This window comes from Asterias amurensis, chromosome 5, assembly GCF_032118995.1.
Source record: "Asterias amurensis chromosome 5, ASM3211899v1".
In the NCBI taxonomy this organism is placed as follows: Eukaryota; Metazoa; Echinodermata; class Asteroidea; order Forcipulatida; family Asteriidae; genus Asterias; species Asterias amurensis.
In genome coordinates, this window is record NC_092652.1 from 16459135 (window position 1) to 16479293 (window position 20159).

Genomic DNA, 20159 nt, shown 5'->3' on the forward strand with positions numbered 1-20159 from the left:
TTAAGTATCGCGTAAAGTTTGTTACTGTCTGCGAATTTAACAAGTCATATGGTTTATTTTTGTTTTCTTTCTTTTTCCAGGTAAGCTGGGAAACACAAGACATCTCAGTCATGGATGAGGTAAGAAAGTATAATCCATTTCAATATTTACCCCAGAAATGTCACGTGGGGGTGTTTTAACGGCTGATAAGAACATAGCTGGAGCTCTTTAAAATCAGCTGTCTTCGCATTATGGGCGCACAACCTCATGCAAACCAATTTACTTACGCGGAACACAATTTCTAGCTGCATGTATTAGCACCACACACAACTCAACGTACACAAAACATAACAGTTTACAAGTTTTTGAAAATGTACATTTATTTAGTGTAAAAACAGTCAAATGGTTCAAAAAACCAAAGGTATATGTTCCCTTTTAACAAACTGTTATTATTTTTGATGTATTTTGAATAAGATAACTTTTCAGCAAATATTTGTATGAAATATTTGACTGGCAAGTGTCTGCCAAGCCACTATTTATTCCTCATTCATGTTTGATATATTTCGCTTTCACATTAAACAGAGTGGTTTGGACCCAGACCTCTACAGTAAGCGTACAAGGCAGGTTGTTACCAGACTAAACCAAGACAGAATTAACATGGACTTAATTGTGGTAAGTTGCCTTGAGGGGAATAGAATATAAACATTCAAGCTTCGTTGTGTTTAGTTTGTGTTTAAAGAACATGCCTGAAATGATAAATGCCTGTCCGCTCTTAAAGGGAAGGTACACGTTTGGTAATTACTCAAAACAAATATTAACTTATAAACTGACTGGGTAACGAGCCTGGGAGAGCTGTTGATAGTATGAAACATTGTGGGAAACGACTCCCTCTGAAGTAACGTAGTTTTTGAGAAAGAGGTAATTTCTCACTAATATTAAAAGACTTCTAGCTAGAAGTCTTTTATTCCTGTCTGAAAGCATACAACTTCGTGTGACAAGGGTGTTTTTATTTCTGTCATTATTATCTCGCAACTTAGAAGACCAATTGAGCCCAAGTTTTCACAGGTTTGCTATTTTATGCATATGGTTGAGATACACCAATTGAGAACACTGGTCTTTGACATTTTACCAAACATGTACAGTGCCTTTAACAGGAGATTTTCAGCTTATTTAATATCATTTTGTCATCATTCTCACAGTTCTGAGCATCACTTGCAATCTGGGCCCTTTTTTATGGCTCTGCTAAAACCATATTCAAAGAAACAGCGCTTGCGGAAGCAGGGAATTATTTGCTTACTTCAAGCGTATTTCAAAGTTAGCAGGGAATTTTGGCTTGTGCGTAGTCCAGGTTACACAACAAGCGCAGAAAGTCGGCGCCACGGTGATTGTAAGCACAGAATTCAGCAGTAAGTAGAGCCTTGAAATTGGGCCCAGGTATGGGTCTGAAAAGCCAATCACCATGCACCATGGTGATGGGTTATGAACCCGGGTCAGTAGAAGTGGGGTGTGAAAAACCAATCTACATGCTCGGTTCTGGTTTGTGTAGGGTTTTGAACCAGGGTCCGTAGAAGTGAAAGGCAGAGAAAGAAACCACTGAGCCAACCTGATCCCCTGTTTGTAATAAGTCTTATTTAGCGCACGTACATGTATCTAACTAACAAGGTACTCAAGGCGCTTAGTGTATACAAACTTTCAGAAAGATAGGTAAAATTGCAGTGATGAATAATGAGACCCAAATACATGTATGTAGCACCTTATAAGGGTTTACAAGGTGCTCTGGTGCATTCAGCAGCCATTGCCAGCAACACCGGGGCAAACCTCTTCTCTTTTCCATATTAAAGTGCACTGGGTTCTTTTACATGAATTACACAACACATGGGACCAACGGCTTTACGTCCCATCAGAAGGACGAAGCAATAGTTAAGTGTCTTGCTTAAGTACACAAGTGTAATGGTTGGGGATTCCAACCCACACTCTGCTGATCAGAAACACCAGAGTTTGAATTCGGTGCTTTTAACCGCTCGGCCACAACACTTTGTACTAGCTTTTGTTGTCTGCTTCTCACCACAGGAACTGATCAGCTTCTTAGATCAAGACCCCCTGTATGGAGGCATAGACGGTGCCATTCTTATATTCATGCCTGGACTCGCTAACATTCAAGAACTTTACGAACTCCTTCAGACTGATTCCAGATTCCCAGAGAAAAAGTAAGCTGACCCTTCAAATAATCAGACTGTAGCTTAAAGACAGTGGACACTATTTGTAATTACTCAAAGTAATTATTAGCATAAAAACTTACTTGGTAATGAGTAATGGGGAGAGATTGATAGTTTAAAACATTGTGAGAAACGGCTCCCTCTGAAGTGATGTAGTTTTCAAGAAAGAATTAATTTTCCACAAATTAGATTTTGATCAAGGTCTCGAAATCAAGCATCTGAAAGCACACAACTTTGTGTGACAAGTGTGTTTTTTCTTTTATTATTACATATTATCTTGCAACTTTGACGGCCAATTGAGCTCAAATTTTCACAGGTTTGTTATTTTATGCATGAGATTCACCAAGTGAGAAGACTGGTCTTTGACAATTACCAAAGGTGTCCAGTGTCTTTGAGGATAAACAATCAGTCAGGTTTATTTTTCCTACCTCACTTTAATGTTGTAGTTTACCCTTCTCAAATGAGAAGGGAATATAACATTATTTGATTATTTGTATTTACTGATGTGTATTAACCCTTTAAGAGACCATATACAATTGTTGCATGCTGTGACGGGATCCATGGTGTTTTTTACACCCGAGTTGGCAAATCACAAGGTTGTGGGTTTGATTCCTACCAAGCTAATTGCTGATTTCACAATGACTAGAATAAGTGTTGTCGTCTAGTAATTGAATCACAGTTTCTTGATTTGTGCAATTCATAATCATAGACGTTAAACCAATGATTGTATGAGAGAGATTGGCTGTTGCCAGCTTAGTGTTTCTATCCCCTTGTGGGAGTTTGCAGAGCTCTCTCAACGGGAAGATCATTAAGACAGACAGACAAAGACTTGGCCCTTTCCTTTTGCATTCCTGCAAACATTCCTGTCTTAAAGCCAGTGGACACTTTTGGTTATTGTCGAAAACCAGTCTTCTCACCTGCTGTATCTCAACATATGCATAAAATAACAAACCTGTGAAAATTTAAGCTTGATTGGTCGTCGGAGTTCCGAGATAACTATGAAAGACAAAAACACCCTTGTCACACGAAGTTGTGTGCGTTTAGATGGTTGATTTCGGGACCTCAAATTCTAAACTTGAGGTCTCGAATTCAAATTCGTGGAAAATTACTTCTTTCTCGAAAACTACTCCACTTTAGAGGGAGCCGTTTCTCACAATGTTTTATACTATCAACCTCTCCCCATTACTCGTTACTAAGTAAGGTTTTATGCTAACAATTAATTGAGTAATTACTAATAGTGTCCACTGCCTTTAAGCCCGGTTCATACTTCCTGCAAATGCAAATGCGAAGCAAATTTGACTAGAATTTGACGTCACAACTCTGTTTTTGCAGTGATATTCGCAAGAGAGTTGAGCACAGCTCAACTGCCGCGAATTATTCGCTGCGAGTTTGTAACGTCAACATTTCCTTCGCATTCACAGTATGGACTGGGCTTAACTGCCTTCTTAAACATCTCTTTATCTTTGTACTCACAGATACCAAATTCTAGCCTTACATTCTGTGCTGTCCTCTGAAGATCAGAGCTCAGCGTTTGGAATACCGCCCTCGGGGGTGCGTAAGGTTGTCATAGCAACAAACATAGCAGAGACGGGGATCACTATTCCTGATGTTGTGTTTGTGATCGACGCCGGGAAAGTCAAAGAAACAAGGTAAGTATTGTTTGAATGGAAACTAAAGCTTTCTTCTGCAGACACAACATGCTCAGAAGATAAAGTAATGTACAACAAGAATGGAACAGTCTCCTGATGATGACTAGAGCTAGTTTCAAGGCAGTGGACACTATTGGTAATTACTCAAAATAATTATTAGCATAAAACCTTACTTGGATAATGAGTAATGGGGAGAGGTTGATGGTATAAAACATTGTGAGAAACAGCTCCCTCTGAAGTGACTTAGTTTTCGAGAAAGAAGTATTTTTCCACGAATTTAATTTCGAGACCTCAAGTTTAGAATTTGAGGTCTCGAAATCAACCATCTAACATGTCTAAAAGCACACTTCATGTGACAAAGTTTTTTTTTTTTTCATTATTATATCGCAACTTCGACCACCTATTGAGCTCAAATTTTCACAGGTGTGTTATTTTATGTCTATGTTGAGATACACCAAGTGAGAAGACTGGTCTTTGACAATTACCAATAGTGTCCAGTGCTTTAAATAATGGTGATGGTTGTACATGTAATCATTGCGTACCCGTTTACCTGTCTATAATAAAAGAGCAGTACTAAAAATGTTTTTGTTACGTTGATCTTTAATTTGTTGGTAATATAAGGGGCTGTTCACATCATACAAACCACATGCTGGGAGAGAGGGGGTTAATGCCCGCTGTATTAAATCCATTTTCTGAAATAATATGGATCTTTGAAAGCATACGTTCATGGCCCTTTTTGCCCATAAAACATGTAAAATAAGACCATTTTCTTTACCTTTGCATTGCATATCTGTTTGACACACATGCAATCTTTCTTTAATCAGAATTCGGTTAACAATAAACAAGGCTTACATGTCATGCACATTCAAGTATCTCTATGGGTGCGTTCGGTTAGCTTCCCCGTGTGGACCACGCGTTGCTCATTTGGTTGAGCCCCTGACAAGAGCTAATCGAACCATCACTCACCCTCTCGTAGTGACGTCATGCTCCACAAGGAGGGCACTTGGGACTGACCTGGGTGAGCCTCTTGATTGACGTCAAAGCTATTCGAGTGTACTGGGGGCATACCGAGTCGACCTGGGGAAGGTAATCAAGCGCGCACCCTTTGTAGAATAATGTACCGTTTTAGGGGGGATGGAGGGATATTGAAACATTGTGCGGTTTGTAGGCTTGATAAAATGTTGATAACTGTGAACTGCCCTTAGGAAACCCGGTGTTCCTTTGCACAAGTAATCTTTAAAAATGTTGTTTTGGACTGTGTTTAGGTACAATGAGATGAGTCAACTGAGTGCCTTGGTCGAGACTAACATCAGCAAGGCCAGTGCTAAGCAAAGACAAGGCCGAGCTGGTAGGGTTAGAGAGGGGACTGCCCCTAGGAAACCCGGTGTTCCTTTGAACAAGTAATCTTTAAGAATGTTGTTTTGGACTGTGTTTAGGTACAATGAGATGAGTCAACTGAGTGCCCTGGTCGAGACTTACATCAGCAAGGCCAGTGCTAAGCAAAGACAAGGCCGAGCTGGTAGGGTTAGAGAAGGCTTCTGCTTCAGGCTCTACACCAAACAGCAGTCAGTAAAAACTCTTTCTTAGTTTTGGGGGCCAGTCATACAGGCCTCGATAATGAGAACGAAAACGATAATTTTTAAAATGCACGCCCTCGATTGTTTGAATTAGGGAGCGTCTCAAAAGTCGGAACGGTAGGAACGTTCTTTTTGGATCGCAAGAGTATCCCCGCCGCTTTTGTCCGTTCCACAGGACCGGTCTTTTGGAATGCTCCGCGTATACTTTGTCATGATGTTGCGATCCTGCGGGCATGTGCCCGCAGGAACGTTCTTTTGCGCTAGGAACGTGCCCGACTTTTGAGACGCTCCCTTAGCGTGGGCATATTGTGCGTGGAGCAATACAACCAATAGAATGCGTTCTCTTTGCGTCATTATCGTTTAAGTTTTCGTTATCGCTGCAGTGTGAATCGGCCTTAATGGTTTATTGCATTTCTTATATGTTGACAGGGTGTTTGTTTTATTTGTACTAATTGAAATACGTGAAATGATAGGAGGCAACAAATGTTACTTACAAGACTATTCATGTGTGTTCAATTTGTGGCCATGCGGCTTCATGCATCAGTTTGGTGGCTATATTAAAGCCATTGGACACTTTCAGTAAACAGTATTGTCCAAGTCCCACACATCGTGTATCACAGTTTATATATAAAATAACAAACCTGTGAAAATTTTGGCTCAATCGAACATCGGAGTCGGGAGAAAATAACGGGAAAACCCATTCTTGTTTCCGCGCGTTTCGCCGTGTCATGACATGTGTTAAAAATAAGTCCGTAATTCTCACACGAGAATTTATACTGATTTAATGTTTTCCAAAAAAGTAAAGCATTTCATGGAACAATATTTCAAGAGAAGTCTTTCACCATTACCTTCTGTAAACCCTGTAAGTTATTTGTAAATCTGTGACCTTTTTTTTTTTTTCTGTACCGAAAGTGTCCAATGACATTGCCTTGGATCGGACGAGTTGGTCTATTAAAAGCGTTTGAAACAGTTTGTTATGAAATGCATATGGTTAGAAAGATGTTGTAAAAGTAGAATATAATGATCCACACAAGTATCACTCGAAATCGCACGGTTTTCCTTTTACGTCGCGAACTATCACGGTCGGCCATTTATGGGAGTCCAAATTTTTACTCCCATAAATGGCAGACCGTGTTAGTTGACAGGGTAAAAAGAAAACCACGCAATTTTGAGGCATATTTATGTAGATCATTGTATTCTACTTTTACAATATCTTTCTAACTATATCCATTTTATAACAAACGGTTACAGAACGCTTTTAATAAACCAACTCGACCCCTCCAAGGCAATGTGTTCCTTTAAAGACACTAGACACGTTTGGTAATTGTCAAAGACCAGTTTCTGACTTGGTGTATCCCAACATAATTTGCATAATATAGCAAACCTGTGAAAACTTTGGCTCAACTGGTCATCGAAGTTGCAAGAAAATAATGAATGAAAAAAACACCCTTGTTGCACAACTTTCAGATGCATACATGTATGAAGCATTTTATTATGTGAGTGAGAAATTGCCTCTTTCTCAAAAACTATGTTACTTTCAGAGGGAGCTTTTTCTCACAATGTTTTATACTGTAAACAGCTCCCTATTGCTTGTTTCCAAGTATGTTTTTTTGCTAGCATCTTTTTTGAGTAATTACCAATAGTGGCCGCCAGAGCCTTTAACATGTTTAAGTCATCAGGTTGTAGGTTCAAATCCTAGTCATAGCATTTTTGTTCTTGATTACGATTCCTTAGAAAGGGGTACCTGTAACGGCACAGATGGTTCTTGTGATTGATTTAGCTTAGTGCGCTACATATTTGGCAGCACAAGCTGGAGCTGATATGGTTTATGGAATTGGGGGGGGGGGCATTGGAGGGAAGAGACTTTAACCACAAGAAGTTGGAATCACAAAGGACAAAAACAAAGGTGGGAAGAGGGAGGAAAACTAATTAATTAATAAATGAGATAGACTGAAAAGGAGCATACACTGTACATATATATACGCGGAATAAATAGAGAATTATGGGACATGTTTCCTGAATGGGTTTATTAGAAAATGATATTTACTGAAAAGTGATATTGGTCAGAGTCAGGAAGAGTTTGGGCAACTCCTGAGGGTAAAGTTAACGTTTAGGTGATTAGTTTGATGCACTAGGCATGTTCTTTGAGCCGGAGGCCTTGGTAGGGACTGCACATGGGGCCAGTGGAGCTCCGTCCCCCATGAGCCTGCACTGAAGACGATGTTCCGTTATTACAGCACGACCGAGAGGGCGGGTGGGGCCCCTGCCCGCCTGGGTTTGGGGATTTGGATATGCCCTGGACTTGGTGCAAGGACAGTCTTCCCGGAGCATGGCAGAGTCAGAGGCCTTCATAGGGAACTGTTTGTTGGGGCCAATAAAACACTTGTTGTTAAACCGAAACACCTGTGACAGGAAAAAATCAATTTGGTAACTTTGTTATAAAATGTTGTTAACTTTTGACCAGGTACGAGTCTTTCAAATCATTTTCTCCGCCTGAGATTCTACGAGTTCCACTGGAAGATCTTTGCTTGCACATCATGGTAGGTTCTACCAATGTTAGAGTCACTTACAGGAAAACACATCATACATGATTTCCTCTTAGAGAAACTGTGTGCTGAAGCCGGTCAAACTTCCTGCGAATGCAAATGCGATACAAATTGTTACGTTACTAGGCACCTTATCAAAACTTTCCCCAGACAACTTGTAGAAGGGTTTTCCCCGAAACCATTTGCGAACAACTGCTGGCTCTCAGTAGATAGCAAATCTAAGTGTGTGTGGTTTTACCAACATTAAACAAATGGCCCATAGAACTTTCCTGAAAGCTTTTCCTGGAGTTTATACAGAATGCACAATATTTTGTTGAGGGATAACAAATTTAGCTCCGGGAAAAATGTTTCCGCAAGTTATCCGGGAAAAGTTTAGATATAGTACCTAAATCGCAACAAAAAATTCGCAAAAACAGCCGTGGACGTATTCGCATTCGGATTCGCAGGAAGTGTTTGAACCGGGCTTTGGTGAATGTGTACCTGCAAGGGTAGAGGTTGATATTGTGTATGAAAAAATAACTGGGTGCCAAGGCAGCTCTGGGCTGTACATGTATATTCCCATGGGAGCTGAGGAAGATTAAAAGAATGTTATTGGCTCGATGACCATGGCGCTAGTGTAAAGCGTAAAATGCATTATAAGAACTAAGTTATTAAGAATAATTTCCGGTGACTTATAAAGAAAACCTCACACTGCCAGCACCTAAGCAACTGTGGTGCAACGCAGTGCACGATGGCACAGTGTCTAATTGACTCTTTACGCAGTCTGAGTGAGAGCTCTTTTAAATGCTACTATCCCGACAAAAGTGCTGGGGCCACCCATTCGCAATGTTACAATAAACATTTCCTGTCCACTTCCCCCTGAAAATAAACATTCTCTCCCCCCGTCCCCCGCCACCCCTCTCAATGTTTACTGGAAAGCAGACGACCGCACAATGAGAGCCAACATTGAAAGGGGGCACAGGGGCCCAACGTGATATGGCCAGGATCGTAGGTGGCAGACATTACTGGGTGAAATGCATCCTTTTTACTCCCTTACTATATGCTGCATGTCCAGAATTGTGTAGACGGTGGTCATGACAGTTGTTAAAGGAACACTACAGAATTGGTTTTTGCTAACAAAACAGTTGCTGGCAGTGTAAGCGCTTTATGAAATCCATCATATACATAAACTGAGATTGATCGGCGATCTGGGTGACTAGAGAATAGTGAAAAAACGATTACAATTTTTGCATTGCATCGATGCCAAAGCAAAAATGAATAAAACGCTCACTGAGCGATAGACTCCAAATGCGAAATTAGATTATTTGTTTCTCATCAAATATGACATTTCAGACAGAAATATTTCGAAGGGACGTTTTCTTCTACATATATCATCATCATTAGACCGTGTAAGTTTTATGTTAATCTGTGATCTTCATGATTTTTGTTTCTTACCAATTCTGTAATGTTCCTTTAATATCTACCCTGTCTGCTGGGACCAACCATTTAAAAATTCTCCATTTGATCTCATATTTCAGAAATGTGACCTTGGTTCACCCGAGGCTTTCTTGCAGCAATCCCTGGACCCGCCTCAGCTCAACACAATCCGGGCTGCCATGAGCCTTCTGAGGGAGGTTGGGGCATGTAAGGTCGATGACCCCACATTGACCCCTCTCGGCCAGCACCTAGCAGCCCTGCCTGTCAACGTCCGCGTCGGTAAGATGCTGCTCTTTGCTGCCATGTTTGGATGCTTGGAGCCAGTTGTGAGTATTATTTATTTAATTTGGGTTTGAACAACCTGAACAAAGACATGAACCTGAGGTGATTGTTGTTTTTAACTAAACTGGCATCTCTTTGGAGCAGATGCTTGTCCTTAATTCATAAATACCTCAGACAGTTTCGCTATTCCTATTGGTGGAGAGCGCGTCACGTGGGTGTGTATAAACCTTTGTTTATGACCAGTAAAGAGTGTTAAAACATGGCAAGACACGCGAGTTTGCACCTGTGCTTATAAGACAGTTTCTTCATTCCTAATGGTCGAGAGCAACGGCCGAGACAGTTGTGCCACATCACATGATACGCGCGACGCGCTCAGCATTCCCTCATTGCTCTAGAATTGCAAGGGTCGTGGGTTCGAATCCCACCCGAGTAACATGCCTGGGTTTTTTTTCACAAGACTCGGGGAAAGTACTGAGTATACAGTGCTAACACACATGGGTGTATGGGTAAAAACCAAAAATTAATATTCTTTATCCCCGATGCAAATGTAAATTCTATTATACTATTTAAAGCGAAGCTTTCAACTGTCATTATCTTTAAACCATGTAAAGTTTAATGTAAATATGTGGACATTATGTTTTGCGTCCTGCAAAAAGTATCCAAACACTTTTAACAGAATTTTGTATTTCTTATTTGTGGCGTTTTTGTTGACGACAGGCTGTGATGGCAGCTGCAATGACTGATAAACAACCCTTTGTTGTTCCCATGGGTAAACGACAACAAGCTGATCTAGCGAAGAAGGCCTTGGCTATAGCTGACTCAGATCACATCACAGTCTACAAGGTCTTCGCTGGGTAAGATTTATAACAATTGGGGAACACGTTTCCAAAGTGGGAATGGTGAGAACGATCTATTTGGATCGGATAGGTATCCCAGCGTGTCCTCAAGGACTGTTTCCCATTGACTTTAAGATTTTCAAATGGAAGTGCCCTTTGCAAAATTAAAATGCCTTGCCCTATTAAAGATAAAATTCCAGGCCTACTGTTCCATTGGACTGCCAGAACAATCGCTTAAATCCTTCAAAATACTAATGTGCATATTCACTCATAATAATAATAATAATAGTAGGTATTTGTAATGCGCCAAATCAATCTCTACAGATGTTCAAGGCGCAGCCGAGACAATGTAAACACAACAATACATGTACATATCCAGTGAATGCTAAACAAACAATAATAATAACACCATTTAAAACCAAACCAATGGGAAGAAATCAGAGGAGGGAAACCACAACCAGACCTGCAGCATTGAGCCAAAGAAAGCACCTCCGAAGCCGGTCTCTCTATGACAAGAACGTGCAGGCCAAGCCGAGCAGTACTCATGTAGGATAATTATCTTACCTTGACACAAATGTTCCAGCAGTCCAATAGATTTTGGGTGAGAGGCCTCAGGAATTTTTTTTTTTTTTTTTTATGAGAGTTCGCCTTACGTCAAGGTGAGGGCTACGCGTAAACTAAATTGGGCAATCAAATAAAATCAACTGCTACCAGTGGCACGCTGCCACCTACTCCTGGGGCTGAAACAGGGTTACCACTTCGTAGTCCATAAGGATGTAGGCATGGGTATCATCCACTATAGGTGCCTGGCTGGTAGAGCAGAGTGCACTGCCGTTCCAACTTTGTATGAAGCACCTTTGGTTAAGTGCTTTGCTTAAGGGCACAAGTGTCATGACCAGGATTCGAACCCACACTCTGCTGCTGACAGCACCAGAGCTTGGATTCAGTGAATTGGGCAGCTTGGACACGACACACCTGACTTTAGAGACTCTATAAGGCAATTTATTTTCATTCTGTTGAACGGTAAGTTTGTTGCCTGTGTATTTATATGTTTTTAATAACAACTATTTGATTCTTTTTATGTATTATATTTAATATTTGTAAGGACTGTTTTTGTAAACCGTACATTTCGGCTTTTAGCCACTGTATTGCAGTATTTTAATAAACCGTGAGTAATAATAATAATAATACACCACACTACAAAACAAGTACCAATGTAATGTACTGGCCTGCAGGTTGCACTTTTCAGGGTTTCCTTATTAACAACAAATTTAACATGGTGTTGATCAGATTGGTTGTGTTTGAGATTCGTAACATGACTGTTTAAGCAACACCAGACAGTAAATTTACTTGCCACCACTTCAGGACCATTGTGAGAATTAATGGTTCTGTTAGGTTTCAAGCAAGTACACATAGGTCAGGTTCCTGGTCAGGTTTGGGTTCCAGGAACTTTACCAAGAAAAAACACACACTTAAAGGCAGTGGACACTATTGGTAATTAATCAAAATAATTATTAGCATAAAACCTTTCTTGGTAACGAGTAATGTGGAGGACTCGATAGTACAAAACATTGTGAGAAACAGCTCCCCCTGAAGTGCCATAGTTTTGGAGAAAGAAGTCATTTTCCACGAATTTGATTTCGAGACCTCAGATTTAGAACTTGAGCATGTTGAGGTTTCGAAATCAACCATCTTAACACACACAACTTTGTGTGACAAGAGTGATTGAGCTAAAATTTTCACAGGTTTGTTAACTTATGCATATGTTGAGATAAACCAACTGTGAAGGCTAGTCTTGGACAATTACCAATAGTGTCCACTGCCTTTAAAATGCCCCCAAAAAGTAACTGGAATGACTCAATGGTTTTGGGTTCAATGAAAGTAGGAAATTTGTGGGGTTTTTTATCAGCACAGTGTGGATTCTAAGCTTGCATTGAGAACTTTCAAGGACTTTTACAACTGATAAAACAAATACATAAACAAATGAAATGTCTTAGTAACAAAATGGATGTTCTTTAGGCCCAAGATTGAGTTTTAGTGATAAAACAGTTGTTTGTATACCAGAGATCCAAAGTTTTTGTTTACATTGTACAGATTCTGATGAAGGTTAATCTAGACGTCCTAGGTTCAAGTTCAATTCCAGTAAAGTTTCATTACAAATTCATTCAATCTGTTTGAAAATTTACCCAGAATATTTATCGTGCACTTCAGCTCTTCACCATAAAATTCGCAATTGGAATTGTTTGTAATATTTGATGAGGATTCAACCTCAACTTTTTTTTACGTTGTAGTTGGGAAGAGGCTATTGCCAGGGGGAAGGTCTCAGAGATGTCTTACTGTCATCAGAATTTCTTGAGTAGAACTACACTTCTCTCAATCAAGGTGAGTTTTGATTCAGCCGCTTGTAAGATTTGAGGCGTTGCGTGGTGTTGGATTGACATGGGTTACAAATTGTAATACACCATGCATGAATATAGTTTTTTGAGGTATTGAATGGTGAGGTTTCAAAGTATATTCGGTTTGCGGTAACACTACGTGTATATCTATTATAGGTCTTGCTTTTTACCCTACTTCCTTAAAAAAATCTCACAATCTTTCTGTGTGATTTATCACATCGGTTCTTCATAGGAACTCTAACTGACTCTGGTTCTTTAGCTGGTTGTTAACGCTGACAGACGCACAATGGAAGCCTGATGATTCCATTTGAAAGTTGTACCCTGGATCACACGAAGGCCACGGACTCTGTTGCCCCTGGTTTTTGTCTTGGTGCCCGTTCAAATCTTTCTCATTACCTTTTCAAGATTTTCTAACGGAAGTGCCCTTTGCAAAATGAAAATGGGCCTGCTCTTTAAAGGCAGTGGACACTATTGGTAATTACTCAAAATAATTACCAGCATAAAACCTCAATTGGTAACGAGTAATGGGGAGAGGTTGATAGTATAAAACATTGTGAGAAACGGTTCCCTCTGAAGTGACGTAGTTTTCGAGAAAGAGGTGATTTTCAACGAATTTGATTTCAAGACCTCAAGTTTCAAATTTGAGGTCTTGAAATCAAGCATAGAAAAGCACACAACTTCGTGTGACAAGGGTGTATTTTCGTTCATAGTTATCTCGCAACTCAGACAACCAATCAAGCTCAAATTTTCACAGGTTTGATATTCCAGGCATATGTTGACATACACCAAGTGAGAAGACTGGTCTTTGACAATTACCAATAGTGTCCACTGTCTTTAAAAGATGAAATTCCAGGCCTTTGGAATGCCACCATCAGATGTGCATGTACACCAGGAAAAGGTGGGATTTGTACCAAGTTTTCTGTCAGAATTGTACATTTTTTTTCAATTCCAGGATGTGAAGAATGATCTGATCCGATTAATCCAATCCATAGGATTTGAAGACGGCTTAAGGCGCCCTGACGAAGCAGGGATCAAGTCCCCAGTCACCTCGGACGGCGTCCTAGAAATAAGTAAGGCTCGAGTCAAGGGACCCAAATTCCCTCTCACCCAGGGAAACCTTGCACTCCTCAAGGCTGTACTCACTGCTGGCCTGTACCCAAATGTTGCCAAGACGTCTTACGAGAAGCCACTGGAGGGTGCACGGGAGACTAAGAAACTCTGCGTGGCTGAGACGACCAAGGGTCCGGTGGCTGTGCATCCAGCTTCTGTTAACAAAGGTCTACTTACTAATGGTTGGCTACTGTTCCTTGAGAAGGCAAGTGTGGGGCTTTCTTGTCCTTGTTTTAAAAGTGGAGACAAAAAGTTAAGAAGAAAAGAATTATTACTCTGGTTTATTCATATTAAAGCATGAGGTAGGCAGCCATAAAAGAGTAGGTAATCAATAAAAGACCAGGTGTAACATTTGCGCGAAATACTTGGGTTCTAATCATGTATACAGAAAGGTCCAACTGACATGGTCTTTGATTCATAATGGACTCAGAATCTTCTGTTTGAAAACACTCAGATTAAAATCACAGAGCAATGTTTTCAGGAGAGTGGCTTAAAACGTACATGCTAAAAATAAATTTCATGAAATTGTTTTACTCGGTTCTCAAAACAACAGCACACTGGCAATTAGTATTTCCAGGGAAGGTTTCTACCATCATTATCTTCAAACCGTGTAAGTTTAGTGTAAATCTGTGAATGTTTGTGTTTTTCTGTCCATACCAAAAGTTCCCAAAGCCTTTAATCATACTGTTTCTCCTTGCAGGTGAAGTTGTCTCGTGTATTCATACGAGATAGTTCTTTAGTCTCACCATATCCACTCTTGTTATTTGGTGGCGCTCTGGCTGTACAACACAGGGAGAAAGTCATCAGTGTAGACGACTGGATCAAATTTCAGGTACAATTGTTATGGGCAGTAAAGTACAGGCATTTGATAATAATAGCAAGTTCTTGTAAAGCGCATTGTACAATAACTGTATCCATGCGCCTTATACATCAGCACCTTGGTCATTGGGCCAATAACAGTCCTTTATATCTTTGTCCGCTCCCTGTGGAGTATACATGTACAACCCTGACCTGCCAGGGTGCTATAAAGGCTTTTTCAATTCCAAAATCAACTGCTAGAGAGGAACTCTTTTGATCCTTTTCTTTGTATAAACTTCTTTGTTTCGGTTTATTTTCCTCTCCAGCGCCTCGGATTAGTTTTCTAGATAGATGGTGCTATATAAATGCTTACTATTATTATTATTATTATTATACTACCCATTTAGCCAACATTTTAAAGGCAGTGGACACTATTGGTAACTGTCAAAGACTAGCCTTCACAGATGGTGTATCTCAACATATGCATAAAACAACAAACCTGTGAAAATTTGAGCTCAATCGGTCCTCGAAGTTGCAAGATAATAATGCAAGAATAATAACCCTTGTCACACAAAGTTGTGTGCGTTTAGACGGTTGATTTCGAGACCTCTTTCTTGAAAACTATGGCACTTCAAAGGGAGCCGTTTCTGACAATGTTTTATACCATCAACCTCTCCCCATTACTCGTCGCCAAGAAAGGTTTTGTGGCAATAATTTTTTTGAGTAATTACCGATAGTGTCCACTGCCTTTGAATTTGTTTAATTAGAACTGGCCTAACACTCATAAGGCCTGCCGACCACTACAAGGTGAGGGCTACAGCTCAACTGATTTGGGCTGTCCGTCCAAAAAAACTGCCACCTGGGACACAATGCCACCTACTCCTGGGCCTGAAACAGGGTTACCCCCTTCACAGTCTACAAGGATGTTGGCATGGGTGTCATCCACTAGGAGCAGAGTGGGTAAAGCTGAAGAGAATGCACTACGTGTACCTTCCCAACTTTTACGCAGCATTATGGTTATCAGACCGATCCAGTAGGCTCCGCCCACGGCGCACGTGTGAGCAAGAACACGTGGGGCTCTCCAATGCTTTTCTGCACAACTCTGCTGCGCGCGCCAAGATACGCGCATGCATGTCGAACCTTATTTGTCGGACCTTCGTTGCGTTGTGATTGGTCAATACGCAATGGGGCGGAGCTTAATGGATCGGTCTATTGCCTTGACCCAAGTGAGTTAGCGAGGTTCTTGCTTTGCTTATGATACGCAGTGGTTATGTGCTAGAAATCCTGCTTATGCTTGCTTTAAAACATAATTACGGATTATTCTTCCTTGGTGGGCATAATAGCTCTGGGTTTTGGCAATATCTCAAAAACTTGACCAAATGATTCAAAAGTCCAAAGGTATATATTCCCCTTAAAAAAGATTAGATTCATACTGATTACATGTATGTATTTTTAAAAATTGATGACTAATATAACATTGCCTTTTCGTGCTCATTTACAGGCACCGGCCAAGACGGCTGTAATATTTAAAGAATTACGCAATCTACTCAATTTGATGTTAATAAAGAAGCTGTCTCAACCTAGTTTACATATTCAAGGTAAGAATTGATTAAGAGAACAATCAAAGTATTGTTTGGTTTTACACTAACACCAATGTGTGTACAGCATTTTATGTTCATTACTTTCCCGGGTCCTGTGAAAAGAAAGTCCACACTCGTATTACTTGAGTGGGATTTGAACCCATCAGTTTGCCGTTCTAGAGCAGATGTCAAACCAATAGACCACCAAGGTTAACCAGTAGCTAGAGGCAGTTTGAATCATATGTTAGAAGCAGGTACCACAACAATGTAATAACGTGTTAAAGCCATTATACACTTTCGGTACAGAAAAAAGTTCACAGATTTACAAATAATTTACAGGATTTACAGAAGGTAATGGTGAAAGACTTCTCTTGAAATATTGTTCCATGAAATGCTTTACTTTTTGAGAAAACATTAAAACAATATCAATTCTCGATAGTGAGAATTACAGATTTATTTTAAACACATGCCATGACACGGCGCAACGCGCAGAAACAAGAGTGGGTTTTCCTGTTATTTTCTCCCGACTCCGATGACCGATTGAGCTTAAATTTTCACAGGTTTGTTATTTTATATATAAGTTGTGATACACGAAGTGTGGGACTTGGACAATACTGTTTACCGAAAGTGTATAATGGCTTTAAAGGAACACGTTGCCTTGGATCAGAGGAGTTGGTCTATAAAAAGCGTTCTGTAACCATTTGTTATAATAAAATGCATATGATTGGAAAGATGTTTTAAAAGTAGAAAAGAATGATCCACACAAATTTGCCTCGAAATGGCGATGTTTTCCTTTCACTTTGCGAACTAACACGGATGGCGACGGCCGAACGTGTCTATAGTCGACGAAGTAAAAAGAAAACCGTGGAATTTCAAGGCATGTTTGTGTGGATCATTGTATTCTACTTTCACAACAACTGTCCATATGCATTTTTCTCCAGAAGACGATCAGAGCATACTGATCGAAACGTTGAGTTTAAATCGACGGTTCTTTTCAGAACCACCCCAATTCATTAGAGATAGTCATTACATGGTGTTACCGCAAACCTTTCTATATCATATGCATTTTATAACAAACGGTTACAAACGCTTTTCAAAGACCAACTCGACCGATCTAAGGCAACATTAACCTTTCAACTTGCAAATTTCTGTGGGGAGGGGGGTAAAGAGTATCACTTGGTGATGATGCCTGGCCAATATGAAGAGGTTAACTGTTCCACAATGTCTGTGCACTGACTGTGATTGCTCTTTGCCCGTACCTCAAGTAGGTGCAAAGTGCAGGGGACAAGCACAGTCTTTCTTGAAGGCACGTATCTTCCATGTCAAAATACCACAACGAAATGCAACCATGACATGTCCTTAATTTTGTCTTAACGTTTAGATGAAAAGATCATCCAGATTCTAATGGAGCTGATCCAATCAGAGAGGTGATTGAGGCATCGACGGACAATGAGTGATCAACAGTAAAAGCTTGGAGACTTCCAATTCATCGTCTACTCTTCAACTGTTTGGCCAGAATTGGGTGCATCTCACAGCCTTCTCGTTTACTGCCATCAGGTCTTCAAGACAGCACTGCTCCTCAAGGGCTGGGCATTGTAGAAGGTGTGGCATAGATTGAGGTGATGTATGCTCGTGTGCTGCCGAATGTTTGGCCAGAATTGGGCGCATCTCACAGCCTTCTCATTTTATACTGCCATCAGGTCTTCAAGACAGCACTGCTCCTCAAAGGCTGGGCATTGAGAAGGTGTGGCATAGATTGGGGTGATATGCCACAGTCGCATTTGGTGTCATCATCGTCGATATATCCCATTTCTTCATGTTTGTCTTGCATCATGCAACCTCCTTACATTGTCTTTTGAGGGACTTTCATGTTCTCCCGTCCTTAAAGGAGCAGCTTCTCGTGACGGTTACCATCAACGCACCTCTTCTTCCACTTTGCAAGTCTGGCCACCCTTGGAGGAACCGTCAATGAAATTGAGACTTGAGTAAACAGAAATTTATTTTATCCGGAATCCACCAAGGGATGAAGTTTCTCTTGTAATCATCATTATGGCAAGTCGTCGCCGAACACCGGACTCAAGCTCTGGTATTTCTGATCAGAGTGGGTTAAAGGCAATGGACACTATTTGCAATTACGCAAAATACTTGCTAGCATAAAAACTTATTTGGTAATGATTAATGGGGAGCTGTTTGTAGTATATACATTGTGAGAAACAGCCAGCTTTGAAGCGTCTGAAACCACACAACTTTGTGCAACAAGGGTGGGTTTTTTTTCCGTTTACTCTTGCAACTTTGAAGACCAATTGAGCTCAAGTTTTCACAGGTTTGTTATTTTATGCATATGTTGAGATTTACTGGTCTTTGACAATTTCCAAAGTTGTCCAGTGTCTTTAAAGTCCCAGTTGTGACACTTGTGTCCTTAAGCAAGACACAGAACTGGTTCTTTCGGGCTTGGCATTAAAACTGGTCCTTCAACTTCCAAGTTACTCCCAAATAAAATGATTTTTTAATCATGTACTTTTGACAAATAGAAAAGCAACCAGTGTCCATTGATTGTGTGCAAACAGCATAGACACTAAAACTAATTTAATCTACAATCTATTTTTGTTAAAGAAATTTCTTTTGTTTAAAAACCTAATTCAAACAGAAATCCAACTTGGTCATGGATGTAGTCAAAAACACAGAATATGATAATGGTGTACTATGTTATTCATTGGAAAAGGCAGTTTTATTTCAAGTATTGTTTTTGTGTATTTAAAAATACACAAAAGTTATTCTTGAAGTAATTTTTGCATTTTGCATCCATACTTTACAACAAATCGTATAAAGAGTTATGTATGGACATTGTATTTGTGCCATGAAAGTGGAGAAAAATCTTGTAAATTGTTTGTTTAGATTTATAACTTAAATCAATATTACATACACTGGACACTATTTGTGGTTACTCAAAATACATATCAGCATATATTAATAATTACTTGATCACAAGCGACGGAGAGCAGTTGATAGTACAAAACATTTTGAGAAACGAGTCCCTCTGAAGTAATATACATGTAGATTTTGAGAAAGAGGTAATCTAAAAACACTTAGTTGAACCGAGAAAGACTTTGGGCCTGAAGATGTTTGCAGGCATCTGAAAGCATACTTATTTGTTTAACAAGGGTTTTAGGTCTTACATCCTAAAACATAAAAAAACATAAAAAGCTAAACATAGTTAATATATTGACCTGTTATAGTGACTTGAATATATTTAAAGGAACACGTTGCTTTGGATCTGTCGAGTTGGTCTTTGAAAATCGTTCTGCAACCGTTTGTTGTAAAATGTATATGGTTAGAAAGATATTGTAAAAGTAGAATACAATGATCTACACAAATATGCCTCGAAATTGCACGGTTTTCTTTTTACCCTGTCGACTAACACAGTCGTCCATTTATGGGAGTCAAAATTTTGACTCCCATAAATGGCCGACCGTGATAGTTCGCGACGTAAAAGGAAAACCGTGCAATTTCGAGTGATACTTGTGTGGATCATTATATTCTACTTTTAAAACATCTTTCTAACCATATGCATTTCATAACAAACGGTTTCAAACGCTTTTAATAGACCAACTCGTCTGATCCAAGGCAACGTGTTCCTTTAATTAGCAAAACTTGAGACATTTACATCAACATCTATCCAATTACTTGTCAAAAAGCCTATCTAGCATCAGCCTTTTCAACAGCATATCTCAAAAGTATCTTGTCAAAGTTTGTCAATTATATACTTAAACATAT

The 20159-nt window shown here is 39.9% G+C and overlaps 1 protein-coding gene across 2 annotated transcripts in view; it reads left to right on the top strand.

The window, feature by feature from the left end:
• Positions 1-19685, top strand: part of LOC139937609 (ATP-dependent RNA helicase DHX29-like) — a 42251-nt gene extending 22566 nt beyond the window's left edge. For both annotated transcript variants that reach the window (XM_071932830.1, XM_071932831.1), the window contains exons 18-30: positions 81-119; positions 562-651; positions 2050-2186; positions 3671-3844; positions 5281-5409; positions 7886-7961; positions 9485-9709; positions 10383-10519; positions 12793-12883; positions 13850-14212; positions 14708-14839; positions 16307-16403; positions 17767-19685. In XM_071932830.1, the coding sequence (XP_071788931.1) occupies positions 81-119; positions 562-651; positions 2050-2186; positions 3671-3844; positions 5281-5409; positions 7886-7961; positions 9485-9709; positions 10383-10519; positions 12793-12883; positions 13850-14212; positions 14708-14839; positions 16307-16403; positions 17767-17816 (1740 nt within the window). In that variant the 3' untranslated portion in view covers positions 17817-19685. The remainder of the gene's footprint in view (positions 1-80; positions 120-561; positions 652-2049; positions 2187-3670; positions 3845-5280; positions 5410-7885; positions 7962-9484; positions 9710-10382; positions 10520-12792; positions 12884-13849; positions 14213-14707; positions 14840-16306; positions 16404-17766) is intronic.
• Positions 19686-20159: the final 474 nt, after the last annotated feature.